Below are 23,066 nucleotides of genomic sequence, written 5' to 3'. Positions count from 1 at the left end.
CGTGATGAACATAAACAAAGCGCCGCACAGATCCAAACTGACTGATGAACACCTGAGCTCTACACTAAGAATCGGCAGATCCAGACTGACACCAGACTTTGATGCTTTGGCAGAAAAGGGTGATCAATACCATTGTTCCGCTGAAAGTGAATGTGACGTTTTTCATGCTTTTTGCATGTAATACATGTGAATTTCCCCGGTGTTCGAGTTAAGAAAGGAAACTACCATATATTGGTCTATCCATCTGATACTGGACTGGCCCATCTGTCCAATTTTAAAAGTCAATGTGAGCCCTAATCCAACAGGTTTACCCACCACTGCTATAGAGCATGCAGCAAAATGAAAATCTGTCTGAAAGGCCTGATTCTAATTAGCCATGCACTATATTGGTTGAGGTCTGCACTGCTTGAAGCAAGTTTTCCTGGACATGTTTTGCTTTGTCAGGCTCAAACATTTTTCACGGAAACCTAAAAATCAATGTATCCAAGTTCAAAGACAAGACCAAGGATTTTCTCAGGCTCTCTCGCTCCTCTAACTTGAGACCTGAGAAAATTTCAACAGGACACTGTCCAGGCAAATGCTGCTTAATGTCTGCACTTTAATTATCCTACACATTTTACAGTTTAGTGTAGTTGTTATTTATTTATTAATCACGTGGTGATTTTATGTTAGCTCATATTACTATTTATCTGCATGTCCTTATAGGAAAATAAAGTAAGGAAAGCAGGTAGACATATTACAGTACATAGTTTTCTGTTTGTGGGTTCGATCTGTGAATGTTCTGGTTTCTACTCTCCATGTTTGAAGAGTCATTTATTGTGCAGTATGTTCAAATTTGTTGCATCTGACCTCAGCATGTTCTATCACTTGCCTAATTCGGCTAATGTTTGCTTTTTAGGAGGCAGCAGCCAAGTTTTTTTTTTTCAAGATGCAACACTGTTACTAAAATAGAATTTAAAAAAATAACAAGGAAATAAGAAAACAGTGATCCTGGTAGAGCTGAACAGATATACCTGTTTACAGTAAAATATTTATGTCTTTTAAGGCAACACCTCTAAGATACTGTTTCATTTAGTAACATTATGGAAACTCAAAAGCAGCAAGAGATTTGTTCACTAAAACTGAGCACTAAAGCTTAGCTTGAAGGTGCCCCGTTCATCTGCTGGAAAAAAATATATAGAGAGAGAAGTTTAAACACCATGGAAATGCCCCATCATGCTGTTCAGGGAGGAGACAAGTGCCGTGTCCCAGAATGGAGCAAATTTTGGTGCAAGGTGTGTGTAAGAATTTAAAGACAAAAAAAAAAAAAAAAGGAAAACACGTAAAGAGGCTGGCTGAAGCTGGTAAAAGGGTAACATCGTCTGCAGTGAAATGAGACCTGTACCCACATGGGCAGAAAGGCCGCTCAGAGAGGAAGAAGCCAGAACTCCAAAGTCTGCATAAAAAACCCTAATTTAGATAGATTTTAATTTTTTGGAGTTTGAGATTGAAGTGTTTGACCATAATGACCCTCGTTATGTTTAGAGGACATAGGAAGGATGTTTACAAGCAAGCTTGAGAACACCATCCCCAACTGTGAAGTATGAGATCAGCGAAATTATGTGGATATTTCCCATTATTTTGGAGCGGGCCATGATCTCAATCCCATAGAAAATTTGAAGTCAGAGCAGAAGAAAAGATGTATGCGAGCAACGCTGTCTACAAACCCGGCTAAAGGCTGGTTCACACGGCAGGATGTACGCCTGCTGCACTATGAAATAGAGGCGAGTTGAGAGTTTTTTTTCTCTTGGGGAATCCCTCACCTCGCTTTCTGATTGGCTACACATCACATTCAACAGGCGGCCTGCTCGTTTGTCCTCAGGATACACCCCACACATGCTAGGATATCATGGCAAGACAATCGAACATGCTGAATATCCCCGATTTGAGGTCGGAGCGGTCCCGACGTTTCACCAAACGGACCATCTGGCATTTAGCGTACAGAAATAATTTTGATAATCTGAACTCCCCTTACACATAAACATGTATATTTATATGTATTTATATGCTTATAGCACTACAGTATGATCTGAATGGCGGTAATGTTTAAGCAGCTCTGTAAATAGCATAGCCTAGACAATAACTTTGAATTATTGACGTGTGTGTGTGTGTGTGGGGGGGGGGGGGGGGGGGTTAACTGTCAGAACAAGAGGAAATCAATTTCATTTTTGCAAAGCATTCCTCTATCCCTACAGTCTACGTAGATCCCAGTTTAATATATCTGTGTCTTAGAGGAGAGGAGAGATATTAGGGCCTTATATTTGTTTTCATTTTCCTTTCAGCTCATATTTTTCAATCAAATTGAAGGGATTTTGAGTGAGGTCTGCTCGTCTTTAGGTATATTAATATTTTTGTTGGTACACTGTGCTGCCAGAGGTTAAAAGTAAAACTGCATAATTAGATTTTACATTTTACCTCTGTTCTAACTTCTAAGACCACACAATTTTGGTAGTAGGTGGCTGCCGATGTTTTCTAAGACATCTATGCCTTTGTTGAAATATTTCATTAGTTTTCATCCTTTGCAGGCAGCATAAACCTTGAGTATATTCCATACTGTAAATATACACTAGATTTGATGAAAGACATTAAATGGCGGTTAAATCTGGCAGCACATCAGCCTCCAGCTGAAGTTCTGATCCCTAACGTTTCTTTTTTTCAAGCCATAGAAAAGGTTAAAACTTGACTCGGCTGATGCAAGTGTTTGCTGTGGGTCATATTTTTGTTTATAATCAAATAGAAATCCCTTAATGTGCACTATACTGATTTTGGTCCCTACACTTGCTAGTCTGGCTGTTTGATCAGTGAAGATAAAAGAAGTTGACTAAATTGAATCATAGGAGTGGGGGAAGCAAACAGGTATTCAACCGTACATCGTCTGCTCTTTCTGCAGCTAAACTGCTATTTTAACGTGGAGTTAGCTTCTTTGAGCCTCCCGGTTGTATCTAATTAGCCGTTTTGGTGGATGAGCTGATCATAGGTCTGCCACGCCACGTACCATGTTTGATGCTGTTGCACAAGTGACGCAAAACCAAAAAGTTGGCGGAGCTAGAGTAGGCTCTTGATCCAATGCCGTCAGCAGGGTGCTGCTTCAGCAGCCACAGATGTTGTTCACCTTCAGACAACATCACCAAACTTAATAACAGTGAGAGGTGACTCTGTCGCCTGTTAATATCCAGTAACATGGCATTGTTTCCCTCAAATATGTTGTTCCGAACTGCTGAAATCTGCTAAAACACACGGCGTACGTCTAACAAGCTGTTAGTCATCCAGAACTACAAGGACTTATTTAATTTCCAGCAGGTTCACAGGGATGTGACATCTTTCCACCACGGTTACTGTAAGGGAACTTCTTACAGGTAGTAATTGCACAGAACCTCACAACCTTATTTCAAAACATTTCATCCAACCCCTTCAGCTGTCTAAAGCTTCGCAGGAGATGGCTGTTAAGTTTGTCACATCTTTCTCAGCTGGGCAACCTCTATTTTGCAATGCAAATGACATCGGTGGAGGCTGCCAGTCGTACAGTATTGATCTACTAGGTGTCTACCGGCTGGAATCATTTCCAAAGAACCACAACAACTGGAGAAGCATAGAAATTGTTTAATCGTTTGATGTCACTTGCAGAATCTAAATGTTTATTCCAACGCTGACAGACATTAAGCAGACTGATGAGCCCCAGCTGATGAGGCAGACTGATACAGTTGGCAGCCTTTGTCATCTTAACTTAAGCTGCAATCTTAACTGACTTGTGAGGGTCATTGGATATTTGCTACCATAGTATTGCATTTTATGGACATTAACCTTCTTTCAATTTGCGTTCTGTATAATAACTGCTAAAGCAGGCTGACTGACTATCTCCAGAGTCGCAGATGGCGCTTTGGGCTTTCACCAGTGGCTCCTAATAACTTGTTTTATTTTGAAAATGATATAATAACAAAAGCAGATTTGAGCAGTTTTTACGTTTTTTTATGGAAATATTGCATTGAATTTCAACTACAGAATGACTCTAAAAATACCAGTCATATGTGCTACATATTTTACATAATTTTCTTAAATGTAATCCATCTTTTTTTGCTGAAGTTTCATTTTTTTCTGTATTTTAAATTAGAAAAACACAAATACAGTTGTTCTTTAAAACAGACAACACATTTCTTATTGAAGATGTTTGTGAAAAAATAGAAAACCTGAGACGTGGCAGAAGCCAGTGAAAGATGGACACGTGGACTTATTTGAGAACTTGAAATCATTCACTGAAGACATGAAGCTACATAAAACAGTGGTTTCACGCATGTAAGCACAGACCTGAGCCCTTCAGAAACATTTCGATGAATTTAGAGCTATTTCCTGGCGCAGGATTCCAAAGCACATGTCTGGATCCCTTCAGTGCAACACCACCTGCCGACCTCAGCACATCAGAGGAAGAACAGTTTGTTTATGTCACCTCTGATTCAACAATGAGGCTGCAGTTTCAGTCAAAGACACTGGCGCCAAGAGAGCCAAGGCAATACTTCTTCCATTTTATTCGCCAGATCCTACCTACAGGAGAGTTTTTTTTTTCCTGCTGTGGCCTAAATCAAGACCAATTACAAACCAAAGCTGGACACCAGAAATGAATTCAGAGCTGCAGTCTCACAACTGCAACCCAAATATGAGAAGATCTGCATCTGCAGGCAGGTTCACACCGGTCACTGAAAAGACATAGTGATTAAAGGTGTCATTTTTTAACAACAAACCTTTAGATTTTTTTTTTATTATTTGCCTCTCAGGGAGTTGGTTGTGTTTTTAAACCCATTTTGCACAGAGAGACATTTAAAAAGTACACAAGAAATACTTACAATCTTCCACACAAAAGAAAAAGCTCAAACATTGATGAAGTACTTAACTTTATATGTAGGGCCTTCTTACTTCACATTCATGCTGACAGAGCCTGAATAGCCCATCACAAGACAGACTTCAATTTGACAAGGAGTATTGTGATGTTTTAGTACAGTGAGATCTCGTTCCACCCACCTGAATGGTTCTGACAAGAACATTGAGTCCCAAAATTTGCTATTATTTACTAATATCCTGATTTATTGCAATGAAATGTTCCAATGCCATAACTGTCTTATCCTGTGAGGATTTGAGTGTTCAGGACAAATGATGTCATATTGTGCTGGCTATAGCACATATGGTTGACCTAATGTGACAGATGCTATGTTGTTATGAAAAGCAGAATAGGAATGCTTCTAGGGTGTTGATGGTGTCCTGGTACTGTCATTTCAGAATATCAGAGTGCTTTTCAACATCCGTGTGGTGGGAGGATCTACGTTTTACAACTACTTGTCTCCTCAGGATGGGCGACCGCTCTACCACCCCGCCGTTGACAGGTGAGCGTGTGAAAATACGTGACATTTCATGATTCCAGACACTGAGGACTGGCATCCAATGAGCACTGATCATACAGTCTTCAGACACACAGCGAAGACATGTGGCTGCTTTTTTGTCTGCCGTGTCAGCTGACTTTCCTAGCGCCTGCCTGAGCGGATCTGAGCAATGTACCGTTGTCAGCTCTAAATGGCCGGGTGTTGATTAGATTTCCTGCTGAATCCACGCAGTGACATGTCCTCGATCCCCTGATGCGCTTTAACAGGTTTCCACAAAAGAGAAGTGGTTTTAGTCTTGTAATCTTCACTCACCTTTACTTTACTGCCCACTACATAGTACGCACAGTACATTTTAAATGAACAGACCTATTATGTGTCTGTATAAAACTTTTATTTGTATATAAAATGCATGAAGTCTCTTAACGATCCATTGAACGATGTTTACACGAGCCCTTAAAGCATTGACTTAAAATAATACATCCATGCTTCATTCTTGCCTATCCGTTCAGGGGCGCAGGGTGTTTCTAGTCTACCTCCAGCATTCATTGGGCAAGAGGCAGCGTAGACCCTGGACAGGTCGCCAGTCCATTTCAGGGGAACACAAAGGCTAACAGGACAAACATCCATGCACACAGACACTCAGACCTAACATCATCATTGTTTCCTCCAGGAATTTTGTCAGGAGGGAGTGGCACGCACGCTCTGTAGGCTGAATGACTTTCCTTCCTCTTGACTTTCAATTAATATCCCAGAATGCAGCTGTGTATGATCAGCCTGTCTCCATTTTTTATCTTATTTATCCACGTGTCTCTCTGTCTATCTTTACACGTTATTATATTTTGAATGATGCCTGCCTTTCTTCCTTCCTACTTCTTGATTGCATGAAAGTGTCTTTAAATCTAAATCTGCCAGAGTTTAGAATCGTTTTTTTTAGCGTAACCTTATTCTGTGTTTATTTTATCACATCTGGGATCAGTCTCACATAATCCATTCATTCGGTCTACCTAGCAACAAAACTGTGTTTTCCAAGAACAAAGCAGCCATCTGTTTTCAGTGATGGACTCACGAAGGAGGATTTTTGTTTCCAACAGACAGACTTTTTTTTTGGTTTTGCGCACAAGGGATACAAATTATGTCGGGGATAAACGCTGGATAATTTAGGCATTTGCTGCTTTAATGAATGCTGTACGTTCCCCCAACAGAGCAGGCTCCACCGATGCGGCTCGGTGGCTAGTAGACGCTCAGTTCTCCTGACTCTGTGGGAGCCTTTAGTGCAGCCATTCTCAGAATTAGGAGGCATTTACAAAAGCAGATATTTTTGCCAAAGCAGGCAAACACATGTTTGTGACTCTGCGCTCTCTCTCCTGCCGGGAGTGGGAGTTTACCTGCATACTAACACGTGTAACTCAGACACGGAGAGCTGAAAGTAGAGGCGTGACAATGTTGAGATAGAAATAGGTGAGGATGCAGTCTGGCACCATTTAGAAAGGCTGAAAATTTTAATAAAATGAGATTCTGGACTTCTCTCTATTCTAGTTCTTCTTGACCTGTCTGCAACTTTTGACATCATAAAATTGTGCATTTTTTTTCTTTACCCATCAATAATTCCTTTATCCTTCTTTATTCTTAAAAGAGCGATAAGTAATTATGACACCTAGTGTCCTAATCAAACAACACGGCACCGCCACCCTCCTTCTCTTCAGTGGCGGCTGGTGAAAAACAATCTTCGTGGGGCCGGCCAATAGATTTCCCTGCCTAACCCAGTACATGCCATCAAATTAAAAGTCGGAAAATGACTACGATTCCACAAACAGCATTTAATTCCCTTCTCAGAATCAGCAGCTTACAGATACATTCAACCATTTTACAGCTATATTAGGTCTTATTTAGGAAAGGAACAGTATTAAATACAACACTAAAATTCACTATTTGTCACCAAAGTAGGCATACACCATACTGTACTGTCATTATCTTCAGCCAAACAGTTTCACAATGACACAATTGATTTCACAACAGAACAGAAACAGAACAGAATTTCAAAATATGAAAAAATAATTATCAGCTGACAAAATTATGTACCTGATACAATGTTCACAGCACCTTCCAAAATCCTTTCAACATATAGCCCAATATTCAAACTCACTTACCACATGACAAAATGTGTGTGTCTCTCTGTCTGTCGTCGTCGCCGTAATCTCTACATCACTGCCTGACTGACTGCTAGCAACATTACTTTATGTTAAAACGGCTTGCCATATGCCTATGTCACTGTGCAGCAAGGGCTATGATTCCAGTAGCCCCAAAGCCATTCATTTTGGCGATGCTGATTGGCCAAATATTTATACATTTTCCCGGCAACATTATATGATTGGTTATTTCGCTACGCTTGCGGGGCTCCTTGAGTGACAGCCCTACAGGAGATATGCTACGTTCTGTCGGTGGAAATGCGCTGTTAAATGAGAGTCAATTGGTAGAGTCAATTAGTAGAAGTGTTTTAATAATTCTTATTACATGTAGCCACATACTATTAATTAAAAACTGACATTAATAATACTTTTGAAATCTAAATATATTTTGACTTTTCCCCTCCACATCTAGGGAGGGCAGCGCCCGAGCGCCCCCTATGGGCCAGCCGCCACTGCTTCTCTTACTGGCTTCCGTATTTACAGGCTGCTGCTCTTTTGCCAACAGAAAAAAACAAATGCTGAGCTCTGTTTTGGGAACCCTGGGAACTTTCATATGATTGGCTTAGGAACCAGGAAGTAAACACGGGCACTCTGGACCAAAGTAATTCCACACTATACAAAAACATGACTAATGCATTGTTAATGGAGAAGACTGATTGTTTATAGGGAATGTTTCTTCCATCCCAGGTGACAAATAAAATATGATTCTGGTTAATTTTACAGTACATTTCTTACTTATTGCTCCTTTAAGTTAAGAGTTTGAGTGTGGTACTTGATAAAAATCTCTCCTTCATGGCCCACATAAATAACATCACACAGTCTGCCTACTTCCACCTCCGTAATATCAACCGTTGCCCCCATCACTCACCTCAACAATACTGCTACCTTGGTTAATGATCTTGTCACATTTGTCATGATTGCCATAATTTAATTCAAAAATACTTTACCTGAAAAATCCCCTGTAACCTGTTACAGGGGTTTCTTCAGTGAGTTGTAGATGCTGATGGCTGCAGGCTAGAAGGATCTCCTGTAGCGGTCTGTCTTACAGTGGGTCTGGAGAAGCCTCTGACTGAAGACACTCTGTTGTGGTACAGTCTGATGAAGAGGAGGCTCAGGGTTGTCCGTAATGTTCTTCATTTTATGAAGAATCCTTCTTTGCAAACTCATTTCCAGAGGTTCTAGAAGGGTCTCCAGAACAGAGCCAGCCTTCTTTATCAGCTTGTTGAGCTTCTTTAAGGCACATTCTCTGATGCTGCTACCCCAACAAATGACAGAGGAGTTCACACTCTCCACAGCAGACCTATAGAAGATCTGCAGCGTCTTGCTGCAAACCCTGAAGGACCTAAGCTTCCCCAGGAAGTACAGTCTGCTCTGTCCCTTCTTGTAGAGAGCTTCACTGTTGCGTTTCCTGTCCAATTTGTTGTCCAGGTGACCACAGTGGCATTTATACTCCTCCACCACCTCCACTTCTTCTCCTAGTATGGTAATAGTGTAAAGGAAACCAGGAAATGCTTTACTGATTTTGCTTACTCTTCATAAGCTCCAGTTGGTCCAGAATTCTGCTGCCCAGATAATCTCCTGAACTCCTCTCTGCTCCAGAACTGCTCTTTCAGCGGTGACGGTGGTGATGACAGCTGGGTTGCGTGCGTTCACACTGGGCCTGGACTTCAGGAATGATGCAATGAAGTTTTTCAGTTAGCTTTGCCTGAACGGCATCCAATGATTGTCCAAAGAATGCTTTCGTGGACAACGGTTTGTCTAAATAGATAGCTTTTAAGCAGACCAGCTTATTCGGTACCCATCCCACATGATATATCCTTATTACCACCAAAGCACTTTCCCCCACATTTTATGTGTGTTGTTTTCTTTTATTGTTGTTTTGTTCTGTCTTCATCTTGATTGTGTATTCTTATAATGGCCTTGCTTTTATCTGCTGTTTATAATGTAAGGTGACTGTGAGAGTCCTTTAAAGTCTACTATAAATAAAAGTTACTATTCTAATCAATCATTCTCAATCCAATTTAGAATCAGTGGTTAGACGTGAAGAACACTGTTTACTAGCAAAAGCAGTCCAACATGAAGGAGCTGGAACACTTTCGCCTTGCAATTGGGAAATATGTTGAAGCATCATCTAACTTATGAAGGCATGCTATCTTTCTTCACAAATTCAAATCGTATGGCTTGTAGTGGCAAAAATGATTTCTCGAAAGAACTTCCATTTGTGTGGCTAAGAAGAGTTTATTCACCCACTGAATGGTGCTGATGTGAGTAAAAAGCTTTGAAAGTCTTTTGAAATGCAAATTTGTTGCACACTGTATCCTAGAAACTTGTGTAATGACAGTGTCAGAACTCTAATGCTTCAGAAATAGATTCTCTCCTTAAGTAAACCCAAATAATATGATTTTTTTTAAAACTACTCATACTTTCTTTTTTACTTCACCTTGCTCCTGTACTACTGAATTACCCTCTGTAGATATGTATGTCGAATGTCTAATGCATTAAATGTTACTGATGCAGGGAAGCTGGATCACAGTTGCCACAACACACCACTGGTAGAGCAAACGTAAAAGTTCAATCCATCACCTGAAACTGGAAATAGTATGGCTCAAATGCAAACCTACTACTAAGACTTGGCCGACCGTCTAAGCCGGTGGTGTCCAAAGTCCGTCCTCAAGGGCTGGTGTCCTGCATGTTGTCCTTGTTCAACGCAGCTTAACCCAACGAGTGCTTAATCAGTAGGCCTCTGCAGACCTTGATGACAGACTGAGAAGGTACATCATTATTTGAATCAGATGTGTAGGACCAGGGACGTGGACATGCCCTGCCTGGTCTAAACTGACAGTAATCAGCCTAGCAGTCCTATGGTAACTCTGGAGGAGCCGCAGAGAACACCTCTTACGTGGGAGAATCGGACAACTATTAGTTGTGAATTCTACAAATTTTGACGGGCTATCAAGCCGTCACGGGATGATCTCCAAAATATATTGAAAAGGTTGCTCATAATCCCTACTGGATAGAATAAATTTAATTTGTTCCTCCACTGATTTATCTACTGAAAGGGCTTTACACTTATCTTTGGTTTCTGAAATAATAACTCTCTGTTTATCTGTCCGACTTCTTGTTTTTGTTCCCTCGTTGGGATCCTTTTATGCTATAAACACCGATATGATCTCAGTCCATCAGATCCTTATTAAAAAAAACTCCAATAATAAGTGTTGCAGAAACTTCCCATTCTCTTTAGGTGTCCCAAGATCTGTTGACCAGGTTTACCTAGAACTTAGTAGTGTTTACTGCATAATTCCAGCAGAGTTTAAGGTATCAGGTTTTCATTAAAGGATGAGTTAAGGTTTCCCATCAGCAGGTGGACTGCTGCTAGTTGGCTCTCCTGAGATTGCTTCCTTCACTGACCACCTATGATTGCATATTTCAGTGCTTTTAGACTCTTGTCTCACGCTCTTCTGCTTTCTTTGCCATTATTAAACAGCTGTTGCATCACATAACACAATAGTCTCTTCAATCTGAATATAGAGTACCTTCATGTATTATTTACATTTGCTGCAATGCTATTGTGATTTTCTCAACCTGAGTGCTTTTTATAAAAGCGAGTAGTGTCTCTGTAATCAGTGATGAGAAGCAGTTCTTCCCAACGGTTTGTGTTTTTGTTTAGCTCAAATTTCACAGCATTATTATATCTACTGAAATGTAACAGAGTTTTTTGTTGTTGTTGTTGTTTCACAACCTAAATGTAATATTATTGGTTGCAGCAGCATAACCATAAACATAAGCTGCTCACATAGCCAAATAATGATGCTGTATATTGTAAGTTGCACAGAATATTAAACATTATTGTGATTAAGGTGTCGGTAGATTGTTGGTGGAACCATATAATTAGGCTTGTAAAACACTTTAAGCCACCCCTCAGGATCAAAGTGCAGTCGTATAGTAAAAACAGAATCAGAGTGGTAGATGCATTTTTAGAGGTTATTTCAAAACAGCCAAAGAAGAGACCTGTCTAATTTGCAGTGGTCTGTAATTCAACATCAGCTCCTCCTGTAGCTTAAAGAAAAGCTGATCAGCTGGCCTGAGAAAACAGCAGGGTGTGTAGGGATGGATCAACTCACAGAGAGAGGTAGGCTGGGGCCGGAGTATGAGGTGTCCCTGATGCCCATCCACTGCTCCCAACAACAAAATCACGTTTTGTGGTCCACCGTGTGAGATTCAGCCCTTAAATCTAAAAGCACAAGAACAACAGTCACGTGAGCCGATAGCTAAAGATATAGCATGAAAAACCTTTAAACGATCTGATTCAGTGCTGTGGAAAGCTTTAAAACCAGATCAGAAAAACTCTAAAAAATATTCTGCTTCTCCAGAAAGGTCAATAATTGAAAACACACCAAATCTTCGATGATTTTCGAAAGGAAACGTTTTTAAAAGATCGGCCCTTAATGTGCAAAGACTGTGGGATCTAGAGCAGTTGTTGTTTTTTCCAATTAGAAGTCTGACAACTGCATGTTGAAAGAGACAACACCTGAGGACAGAGTGATTTAACAATACCAAGAACAAAAGGCCCTAAAGTGAAGAAAATCCTTTAAAACGTCAAGAAGGAACAGCTTCATTTGGAGAACCTGCAGGCTTTAAATGGCCAGCAAGCTATATTAAATATTATTATTGTTATTATTATTATTAGTAGTAGTAGTAGTAGTAGTAGTAGTAATAGTAGTAGTAGTAGTTGTTCATGGATGTATTATTATTGCATTTACTGCTAATTAAGGTGTAAGATCCCTCTTGAGGACGGTGGTGTTAGAATGTTTTCTAATGTTTTTAAATAAATGCTAAATATTTACTCAATTTTTTTGGGACAGTTCAAATTAATTTTATGGCGAGGAGGCATGGGGGGGGGGGGGGGGGGGGGGTCCAGAATACAGAACTGTGACGTCACTGACACCTAGTGGTTTGCAAGCTATCTTGTTATTTTCAGGCTTCTAATAATTTATTTCAAATGGGTTCTCTTTTACCACGATTGAATAATGATCAGAGAAACAGTTCAGTACATTTTGAGTGCACAGGAGTGAATTTATTGTGCCTTTTTTCTAATGCACACTCGGTCAAAATTATGAATATAGGCTCATATTTAAACTTGTGTTCCTTCTAAGATCAGATAAAAATCACAAGCCAAAATGGCTAGTAAAGCTGGGGGTTTTTTTATGGATACAGCAGAATAACATTGAAATAGCCAGTCATGTAATGCTAAAGGCTAAGAGGGATTGTCTGGTCAATGCTTTACTTTCTCAGATACATTTAACCAATTGTTTACATGTTTCCATTTGAGCTTTTCAGTTCCGTATCGACTGTACAGAAATATCAGCCTCTCTAAATGACTTTAAATATCCAAATATCCATAACTCCATACATTCCTATAGTCAGGGCAGTTAACTCTCCTGTCTTATAAATAAAATTACATTTATCAAAAGCATGAGTTAAACATTTCAGTTTTCTGAGATGATGGTGAAAATCATCTCATCTAATAGTAGGTTGTGTCTATTTCTTTCTTCTTATTGTTAATAAAGGAAGAGGAAATGATCAGCCCATGTCTCTTATAAGAAAGTTTGTTTTCTTGAAACAAAGGCTTCAACAGTTTAAAATGTCAGACAAATACCTGACTGCAGATGCCTTGTTTTGTCTGAAGTAAGGGTTTATTGAGATTAGATAATAAACAGTCCAACAAACCATTTGAAGTGAAAGGACAGCAGCATCTCTTTGGTGGAACAAAGGCCTGCTTAACACTGTATGACCCCGTGTGAACTGACGAAAGTCAATTTCAACTCTATTGAACAGTTCTAAAAGGCACTAAAAGCCCAAAAGGAATATGACCTTCATGTGTGTAATGAGTGGATTTAAACTTCTGACTGGTACATCATGTACATGAAGGCAATCATTAAAGGCGGTGGTGTGATCGTCCAGTGGAAGTGCTGTAAATTAATGAGTGTGGCTCCTGAGGAATGGTAAGAACCAGCAACCGCCCTGCTTCTGAACTGCTTTGTTTTTCTTCAGGGCTCTGAAGCTCTGCGGTTCCGGAGGACCTCCCCACGTGAAGCTCATCATCGAGTGGGAGCACAGAGTCAAAGATTGGTCAGTGTGTTTGCCTTTGCGTCGTCCCTTTTATTATGGCGTGCTGCGTTGGTTTACATGTTTTCTGTACCTTTTTGGCTTGCGGGCCGTCAGCCTGTTCGGTAACATTCACGAGGAAGTGGTGAAAGATGCAGACAGCGTACGAAATCTGCACCAGCAGCACGTCCAACAGTTCAGCTGCACCTTGGATGAGTGCTTCCAGCTCTACACCAAAGAGGAACAGGTACCTTTATACCACCTGGAACATACTTGCTCTGGCATCCTTTTACTACACACTTGGAATTCTGATTTAAATGCTTGTTTTGTTTTTGTTTTTCCTTCTTTCTTTTGTATTTTAGAAATGACCCATATGAAGCGGCATTTTCATAATTAGCCATTATTAAAATTTTTAAAATGCCAATGAATGGAGGCGCAGTGAAGCACGGGATTTACTGTGCAAAGATGTGTTTTGCATACGGTTTCTACAGAACCATGGCTTGTTAAACACGTGAGATGGGGCAGAAAAATTTAAACCTGCCTACAGGTTGACTCACATAGTTTGTCTTCTGTAAAGGAGATTCACTTTTTGTAGTTTTTGTAGTATTTGGGTCTCTACTGCTAGAAACTAAGAAAAACAAACACAAAAAAACATCCAGCAAAGAGTGAATGTTTTGTTGGTGTCTGGAAAACGAGCCGTTTCAAAAACCTCCTGATTATTACGTCAAAATTAAGTCACTTCCCTTCGCCTAGTAACCCCAGCTTAGCCTAGCCCTTGACCTAGCAACCGAAGCAGAGCTCCGCCCACTTGGTTATCAGAAGAGGAGTATGTCAGCTGGTTTTACCGTCGTACACGCCGCACAATGGCTACTGGAAAAGACAAATGTTTTGTTGTTGGCTGCAGCACACAACATGTGTCCGTGCACATCCTCCCAGTCACGGAGAACAGAGCCGTAGTTTTATTTTTGATGGCAATGTCCCAGCCACATTGCCAAAAAAAAAAGTGCGAGTGTAAACATCAACTTTGGTGGTGTGGCCAGCTGCAACTTATTTGCATAAAAGTGACAGAGCCTTAAAAACAGTTAATTCTGAATAGAGCTCAAAATAGGTGAAAATGAATGATTGATGCAAAAAATATGCAAAAAAAATATGATGAACATGTTTCGAATTACCCATAGAACTGTCCCATCTTGTCTTAAAGGAATCATAATCGATCCCCTTGCATGAAAAAACATTGAGTTAAACATGTCATCATCTGATATTCAAGAAAGAGAAAGGAGTTGGAGTTTAAGGATTCCACTTAAAAGTTGACCTCCATTGAGGCGCAGGCGTAGTGAGCGCGGTTCATATACGGAGGCCTTAGCCTCCTTCCTGTCAGCAATCTGTCAGTAAAGGCCACTAGTACCACAAAAACAAAACAAATTAAATTACTGATCTCCATTATGTCCATTTTTAAACTGTAGCAAAATGCCTATAGAAAAACTAATGAAGATCTTATATCTCTACCAACATAAGATTTTCACATTTACCTATCTTCCAACCACTAACATTGCTGTATTTTTCAGAACCTTATGTAACAGAACAACTCAAACTACTGGATAATGGTGTGGTGGAAAAAAGGATACATGGTTTTCTTCTATATTACTTTTGCAAATCTGAACAGTGTGGTGGGCATTTGTCTTTCAGCTTCCTGTACTCTGATGCTGCAAATTGAAACTAGGTGCACCGAATTGTCATTAAAAATCACCTAATTAATCAAAGGAATCCACTTTTGCTCAAAAGCCGGGAAGTCGACAATGTTGGGTAAACTCACCGTCGCTGTTTGTGCCCATCCTATCATCTGTGATCAGTCAAGCTATCGCTACAGAGACTGTAATAGAAAGGACCTTGCCTTATTAGCAAGGAAGTTGGGATCTCAGATAAGTTATCAAAAACCTTTCCGATGATAAATATTTACCAGCATTTGAGGAAAAGAGCAGGGTATCTCCTCCCAACGTGCATCAGACCAGTCTGTTCACACTTTGCTCAGAGCGTCAAAAAGGCGTCCAAGTTGAAGCTTTGGACGCCTTTTTGACGCTCAAATCATGTTGGGTCTGAACCCAGCATCAGCTGTGAACTCCACAAATCTAGCCTGTGGTGAAAAGTGTCAATAACTAAGCCCTTTGTAAGACATAAAAAGTCCTGCTCGCAGTCTGCTTAAAGTCATATCGAAGACACATCAAACATGTCTACAAGCAAAACATAATGTGGCAGAGAACTAATCTTGGACATAAACCTAAATATGGTGGTGGCAGCATCATGCTATGGGACGCTTTTCTCCTGCAGGGTCAGGGAAGTTAGTGAGAGTTGAAGGGAAGGTGGTAGGGTCTAAATAAGGCGTCATCCTGGAAGATACACTGCAGCTGCAACATAATTCAGACTGAGGCGGAGATTCACCTTCTGGATCCAAACATGTGTTAGAAGGGCCTAGTCAAAGTATCCACTTAAATTAACTGGAGAATCTGAAAATGTTTGTTCATAAAGGCTGTTGTCCAGTCTGACAGAGCTTCAGCTAATTTCCAATGAGGAATGGTGAAAAACAATGCAGGAGACTTGAAGCCATAACATCAGCAAATGGTGCTTCAGGAGTATTGAATATAAGGAAAAAACAGGCTTTTTAGATTTTTTCTTTGTAAAAAAACAAAACAAAAAAAAACATTGAAATGCATATTCATATATAATTCTTCTTCCACTTCTCAACTATGCACTCCTTTGTCTCAGTCTGTCACATGAAATACCAATAAAATAAAATGTGAAAACGTTCAATAGGAATAAACGTTTTTTGTAAGCATTTGCACTCTGAAGAATTACCGCCTCTAAAACAAATGATTTAGTTGTTTTTCTTCATCCCTCCATGCCTTTTCTCTGACCAGCTGGCACCAGACGACGCCTGGAAGTGCCCCCACTGTAAGCAGCTGCAGCAGGGCATGGTGAAGATGAGTCTGTGGACCCTGCCGGACATCCTCATCCTCCACCTGAAGCGCTTCAGGCAGGTGGGCGAGCGGCGGGACAAGCTCACCACGTTCGTGCAGTTTCCCCTGGCAGGACTGGACATGACGCCTCACATGGTGAGCCGCAACAACGGCCCCCACCACCCGGCCCCTCTTCAGCCGGGCTGGAAGCACTGCAGGCGACCCGACCTGGCTCCCCCTGACTTCCTGTACGATCTCTATGCTGTCTGCAACCACCATGGAGGAATGCATGGGGGCCATTACACAGGTCTGCATTCCAGCCTACGTCTTTCCTCACTGACACCAAGTTAAACCCTGACTCTTCATTTGACCTTCCTCTGCTGTGTAAATTACATATTGCATGTATCTTTTTCCTTTGTTTTTTTTTTGTTTTTGTTTTTTTTAATTGCAGCCTTTTGTCGGAACTCAGTCGACGGTCAGTGGTACAGTTATGACGACAGCGCTGTTGAGCCGGTACCAGAAGCCGAGGTGTGCACACGTGGAGCCTACATTCTCTTCTATCAGAAAAGAAGCACCATCCCCCCCTGGTCTGCAAGTTCCTCAGTCACTGGTTTGTCCCGCTTCTCATGCTTTGTTTTTTTTTATTTTCTGGCGAAACAGATTTTACTCTACAAAAAAATGTGTAAAATGCAAAAAAACATAAAAAAAAAGGATGATTTTGGTGTTTTGGTAGGTTCCACCAGCTCATCCACCTCTGATCACTGGCTGGTCCGACTGAACGGGGGAAGCGGCAGCGGCAGCCTGGTCTCAGGTGTTCCCAGTCCGGCACTTTTGGAGCCAGCGTATGCGCCGGAGTCTCCTGAGCTGCCAGTGTTTGGAGATGAACCCAACAGAGGAGTAGAAGGAAGTAGGTGTTTGAATTACAAAAAAAAAAAAATGTGTGCCACAATTTCTGAGTTTGCAACTTCACTAATCTCCAGGGTTTAGGTTTTGGATTTGTAGCCATTCAAAGCCTCAAACCACATTTGGACCACTTTGGAGAATTCTGCCAAACACTAAAAACTGTCTGAATGAAATCCCGCCATCAGCAACAAATTGTAATGGCACCAAATTGTAATGGCGCTTATTAAATTGCATTGCCTTGCAGAAATATTCATAATCCTTAAACATTTTCACGTTTCGTCTTTTTACCACCACAAACTTAAGGATTTTATTTAATGGACCAACACAAACTACAGACATTTTATTAAGAGGTAAAAGACGGGTATGTATGGGTGGGTGGGTATGTTTTAAGGAGTTTCAACCTCTGGAGAAAAATATTTTTCTCACTGTTCTCTTCCAAAATAGCTCAAGTTCAGTCACAAAGCATCTGACCATCATTTCCTAATCTTGCCACAGATGTATTATGGACTTTAGTTCTGGACTTTGACTGGGCCCTTCTGACACAGTTTACTCTAAAGCAGCTGTGTTGCTGGAAGGTGATCCTCCACCCTAGCATCTAACAACTTGTCTTCCACATATAGCTTGCATTTAGCCCCATCCATCTTCCCGTCAACTCTGACAAGCATCCACACATAAGGATGCAGCCCCCATAATGTTTCATGATTGATGAAACTTTTAATCGGACGTCTTTTGCATTTGACCCAGTCATGGCTTTTCTTCTCGCCAATCTTCCAAGAAGGTCAGATTTGTGGTGGGCACAACTAACATTTGTCCTGTATACAGATTCTTCCACTTGAGCTATGGGTTGCTACAGCTCCTCCAGAGTTACTATTGGCCTTTTGGGTGGTTCTCTGATTTCTACTCTCTGTTCAGTGTAGATGAACTACCATATCTTTTTGCTGTACAACTTAACTTTAAATTAGCTTGTTATTCATATTACTAATCTAATTTGTAACTCTGCGTTTTTGCCACAGTCACGCATAAATTTCCCCACTGTGGGACAATATAGGTATTTCCTATTGTAACACTCACAATGTGCTTACAGTTAATAGGATAGACAATAGACCAGTACTAGGTTCGACTACGGGAGTAGAGAAATGTAGAAGAGTATTAATGACCACAGACCAGGGAATAGTTTGAACTACCGGCTTAATTTTTTATCCAAAGAAAGAACAACAACAATATTACAGCAGTTGACATAACATGACACACATTTAGATCCTAAAATAGTTCCCCTGTTTGCAATTTAAACCTAATGCTAGGTTTTAAAAGGATTACTATTTTATTTTTTCTAACCTAGGTTATAGTTCTATTTTAGTTCCGATGAATACTGTTAATTTAGTTAATTTACAGTCTAATCGATTCTCTAATCTTTTAAATCTAATTTAGCTATTTAGAGTTCTCTTTAAGGAAGTTAAGATTTTAATTTCCTGGTTTAACCATTTCTTATTTCCATTTCTACCCAACAGACAATTTCACATTCAATACACACAAAGGACATTGAATGGGTTTCAGGAAAAGAAACAATAAAACACAATTCAACAAATTCAGGAAAAAAAAGCTGAATAATTTGTGTTTAAATCAATGTCTCTTTCCTCTGATGGTCCTGCAGGGTTTATTCCGTTCCCAATGCTAATTCAGCAGGAAACATGGGTAGATCATACCAGTTTGGATGATTGGGATTGTCCAGCGGAATGTGTGGCTCCTGCTAGACGGCAGTTACAGAGTTCCTGGGTTACGGCTCGCCATCTTGTTTCGCTCTCTTCAGTAGAATCCAACTTGGAGATTGACTCGAAGTTCCCCGGTCAAACCTCCAGCAACTTCAAAAAATCCAAGTCCAGTTCTACAACGTGTACACGCTGAACACGGTCGGTGAAAAATGTGGAAAGCTCCTCCTCCAACAATGGAAAAGTTTCCCCAACAACAGGCGCTTTTTAATTGTTTATTTTTTCTTAACTCTCTTTTTTTCTCTCACAGCACAACTCTTAACTCAATGCTCTCTCCGCTTCTCCCTTGCTCTCTCTGCTTCTTTCTTGCTCTCTCCGCTTCTTTTAGCGCCAGAGCACGTAGCAACTCGGTTGGCTGGAACAAGTCACATGGGCCACACATCAATGTGACCCTTCAAAATAAGAGATGCTAACAAAATAAATCTGTTTTATACGATTTTAACAAAAGAAAAGAAAATAACATGAAATACAGCATTTACAATGTTTGCAATTGTTATTTTTATATTTTCTTTTTACCTATATTAAGACCTATTTATTCTTTATTTATGCATTTTGTAGTTATCCTTTATGAAAGGGCTTATGCTTAGTGAAGGCTATGTTAACCTGGGTTACACCCTCCCCACTAAAATTTATGCAAGTCCCTTTGCATACTACCCGAGTTAGACTAACTGGATCTCAGGGATTTCGATAGAACCTGTGACAGCTTCACTCAAACTTTGGAACAGAGATTGAACTACACTGACAAGAGGGTTCCCTAATTTAGGATAAGTTAGAATTTTTGGCTTGGTTCTCTGTCGAAAAGGTCTTTTGTCAGGTTGTTCTGTTACACAGTGACAGTCCTTACCATCAGTGGTCATAGGTTCGGTCTCACTCACTTCAGTCTGAGTCATTTCCACAACATTGGTGTGGCTAAGATCTGTGGCATTATCCATCTCATCAAGGTGAGTTTCTGGTTCTCTGACCACGTTAGGTTCAGATACACTCTGTGTTTCCACTGAGTTGCCCCTTTCAGGTAAGTTGTCCGGGTTCTTTATATTGAGGGGCACAGGAACATTATCAGACACTTTGCTATGTTCTGTGACATCAATATTGTTCGATTTATGCTGTTCAACAGCAGGGGTCAGAAATGGTTTGGAAGGGAGGACTACGTCATATTCTTCCACCACTCTAGAAACCTCCTGAAGAGGTCCTGGGGTGTTATATAAGGGATAGTTGTCTTCCTCCTCTGAGTTGTACCCAAGTTCAGGTTCGTCATGATCAGTAATGCGGTGTTGGCGTGTGTTTGGCCGGCGGGGTTTTCCTCGGACTACAGCAGGATTTTCAAGGATAGCTGGCAAGAACCCGCAGGGTAACAAAAGGTCTCTGTGGAGAGTTCTGGTTGGACCATCCTGATTCTCAGGTTTGACTGTATACACTGGTAAGTTGCCTTTTTGACTCACAACCACATGGACAACAGATTCCCACCTGTCTGATAACTTGTGTTTACCCCTAATCCTAACATTCCTTACCAACACACGATCACCAATATCCAAGACAGATTCAGTTACATGTCGGTCATATCTGATTTTATTCCGTTCCGCCACTTTAGCAGCATTTTTACTAGCCAGTTGGTAACTCTCTCGAAGATGAGATTTGAGAGCTTGGACATACTGCGAGTGGGACTGTTGCTGGCGATTGCTCAGTGTGACATTAAACGCAAGGTCTATAGGTAGCCTAGGCTGTCTACCAAACATTAATTCGTATGGGGTAAACCCAGTACTTTCATGTTTGGTACAGTTGTACGCGTGTACAAGGGGCTTCACAAAGTCACGCCAATGTTTTTTATTCTCGTCAGTGAGTGTACCCAGCATGTTTAATAAAGTTCTATTAAACCTCTCTACTGGGTTTCCCCTGGGGTGGTAGGGTGATGTTCTAACTTTTTGTATTCCAGCTAGGTTACATAGTTCTTTGATGGTTTTTGATTCAAAGTCTGCACCTTGATCGCTGTGCAATTTCTCTGGGAAACCATAATGGATGATAAAGTTTTCCCACAGAGCTTTGGCTACACTACGAGCCTTTTGGTTCGGCGTAGGGACTGCTACAGCGTACTTTGTAAAGAAATCCGTGATGACAAGGACATCTTTGGTATTACTGCAATCCGGTTCGATTGTCAAAAAGTCAATACACAGTAGCTCAAGAGGTCTAGTTACTTGGATGTTTACTAGAGGCGCTGCCTTCTCTGGCAGGGTCTTTCTGCAAACACACCGGCTACAGGTTTTGATTTTTTGTTCAATATCTAAGGCCATCTTTGGCCAGAAAAATCTGGTTCGGACCAAGTCGAGGGTCCTATCAAAGCCAAGATGACCCATGTCATCGTGGAGGCTTTTCAACACCATAGATCTTAGGCTTTCAGGGAGAATAAGTTGATACTGGATTTCTTCACCTACTTGCCTTTTTCTGTACAAAATCCCATTCTGCAGCTCGAGTTTGTTCAGCTCTCGCAGAAGAATGGAAAGCTGTGGAATTTCTTTCCGCACCACAGGAGAAGGTGTTTCACCTGTTTCCAGTTGGTGTATTATTTCATTGATAGCAGGGTCGTTTCTTTGACTTTGACTCAATTCTTCTTCTGACATGCTCGGAATAACAGGAAAAGCGCTGCACTGATCAAAACTGTCAGGAACCGCATTAGCAGTCATAGACAGAGAGGTTACAAGGGGGCAGGTAAGATCCTGATGATCTGCATCAAGGGACTGAAACACTAAATGTTTTTCACAGATTGCATTTACGGCATGAGAAGGAACATCAATGAAAGGATCTGTGCCAGGTAAGTGATGTTGTACAAACTGTCGGATTCGCTCTTGTTCTTTCAGGGAGACAAGATCGTTTAGTGGTTCAGGATGTGGACGGCGAGACAGCCCGTCCGCATCCGCATTCTGGTTTCCAGCTCTGTACCGAAGCTGGAACTCAAATGATGACAAACCAGACAACCAGCGGTAACTTGTTGCATCTAACTTAGCGGTGGTCAAAATATACGTTAGAGGATTGCTGTCAGTTACCACTGTGAAAGGACTGCCATACAAGTAGTCACAAAACTTTTCCGTTACCGCCCACTTGAGGGCAAGAAACTCAAGCTTGTGAGCGGGGTACCGGCTTTCGCTTCTCGATAACCCTCTGCTCGCGTATGCGATAACACGCATCTCTCCCTCTTGCTCCTGATACAGAGCTGCTCCTAGCCCGGTTGTACTAGCATCTGTATGTAATACATACGGCGACTTGGGATCGGCAAAACCCAACACTGGGGCGGTAGTTAATTTGTGTATTATCGTTTCAAATGCTCGTTGACAGCTCTCTGTCCATCTCTCCCCAAAAGAAGCTTTTGGCTGAAAATACTGATCACTGTTTAGCTTAAAGCTACTTTTCTTGCGCAGAGGGGGATATCCTACAGTTAAGTTAGTAAGGGGTTTGACGATTTTAGAAAAATCTTTAATAAACCTCCTATAATACCCCGCAAACCCTAAGAAGGAGCGGAGTTCTTTTAGGTTTGTAGGACTTGGCCAAGTTGTTAGGGTAGCAACCTTTTCGGGGTCTGTTTCAACACCTCGCTGAGAGACTATGTGGCCCAAGTACCTCACAGATGTCTGGAAAAACTTACACTTCTCGAGTGATAGTTTTAGACCATATTCTTGGAGACGACTGAGCACATGGAGAAGACGTGTTTCATGTTGTTCAAGGGTTTCAGAAAAAACTATAAGGTCGTCCAAAAAGACTAAG

At 40.9% G+C, this 23,066-nt stretch overlaps 1 protein-coding gene across 1 annotated transcript in view; it reads left to right on the top strand.

Moving 5' to 3' along the window:
• Positions 1 to 23,066, top strand: part of usp43b (ubiquitin specific peptidase 43b) — a 105,862-nt gene that overhangs the window by 73,681 nt on the left and 9,115 nt on the right. The window contains exons 9-14 of the mRNA XM_021319165.2: positions 5,305 to 5,408; positions 13,643 to 13,720; positions 13,814 to 13,943; positions 16,609 to 16,954; positions 17,099 to 17,257; positions 17,381 to 17,554. Of these exons, the coding sequence (XP_021174840.2) occupies positions 5,305 to 5,408; positions 13,643 to 13,720; positions 13,814 to 13,943; positions 16,609 to 16,954; positions 17,099 to 17,257; positions 17,381 to 17,554 (991 nt within the window). The remainder of the gene's footprint in view (positions 1 to 5,304; positions 5,409 to 13,642; positions 13,721 to 13,813; positions 13,944 to 16,608; positions 16,955 to 17,098; positions 17,258 to 17,380; positions 17,555 to 23,066) is intronic.

This window comes from Fundulus heteroclitus, chromosome 16, assembly GCF_011125445.2.
Source record: "Fundulus heteroclitus isolate FHET01 chromosome 16, MU-UCD_Fhet_4.1, whole genome shotgun sequence".
NCBI lineage: Eukaryota > Metazoa > Chordata > Actinopteri > Cyprinodontiformes > Fundulidae > Fundulus > Fundulus heteroclitus.
This window is presented reverse-complemented; position numbering and strand designations above follow the sequence as displayed.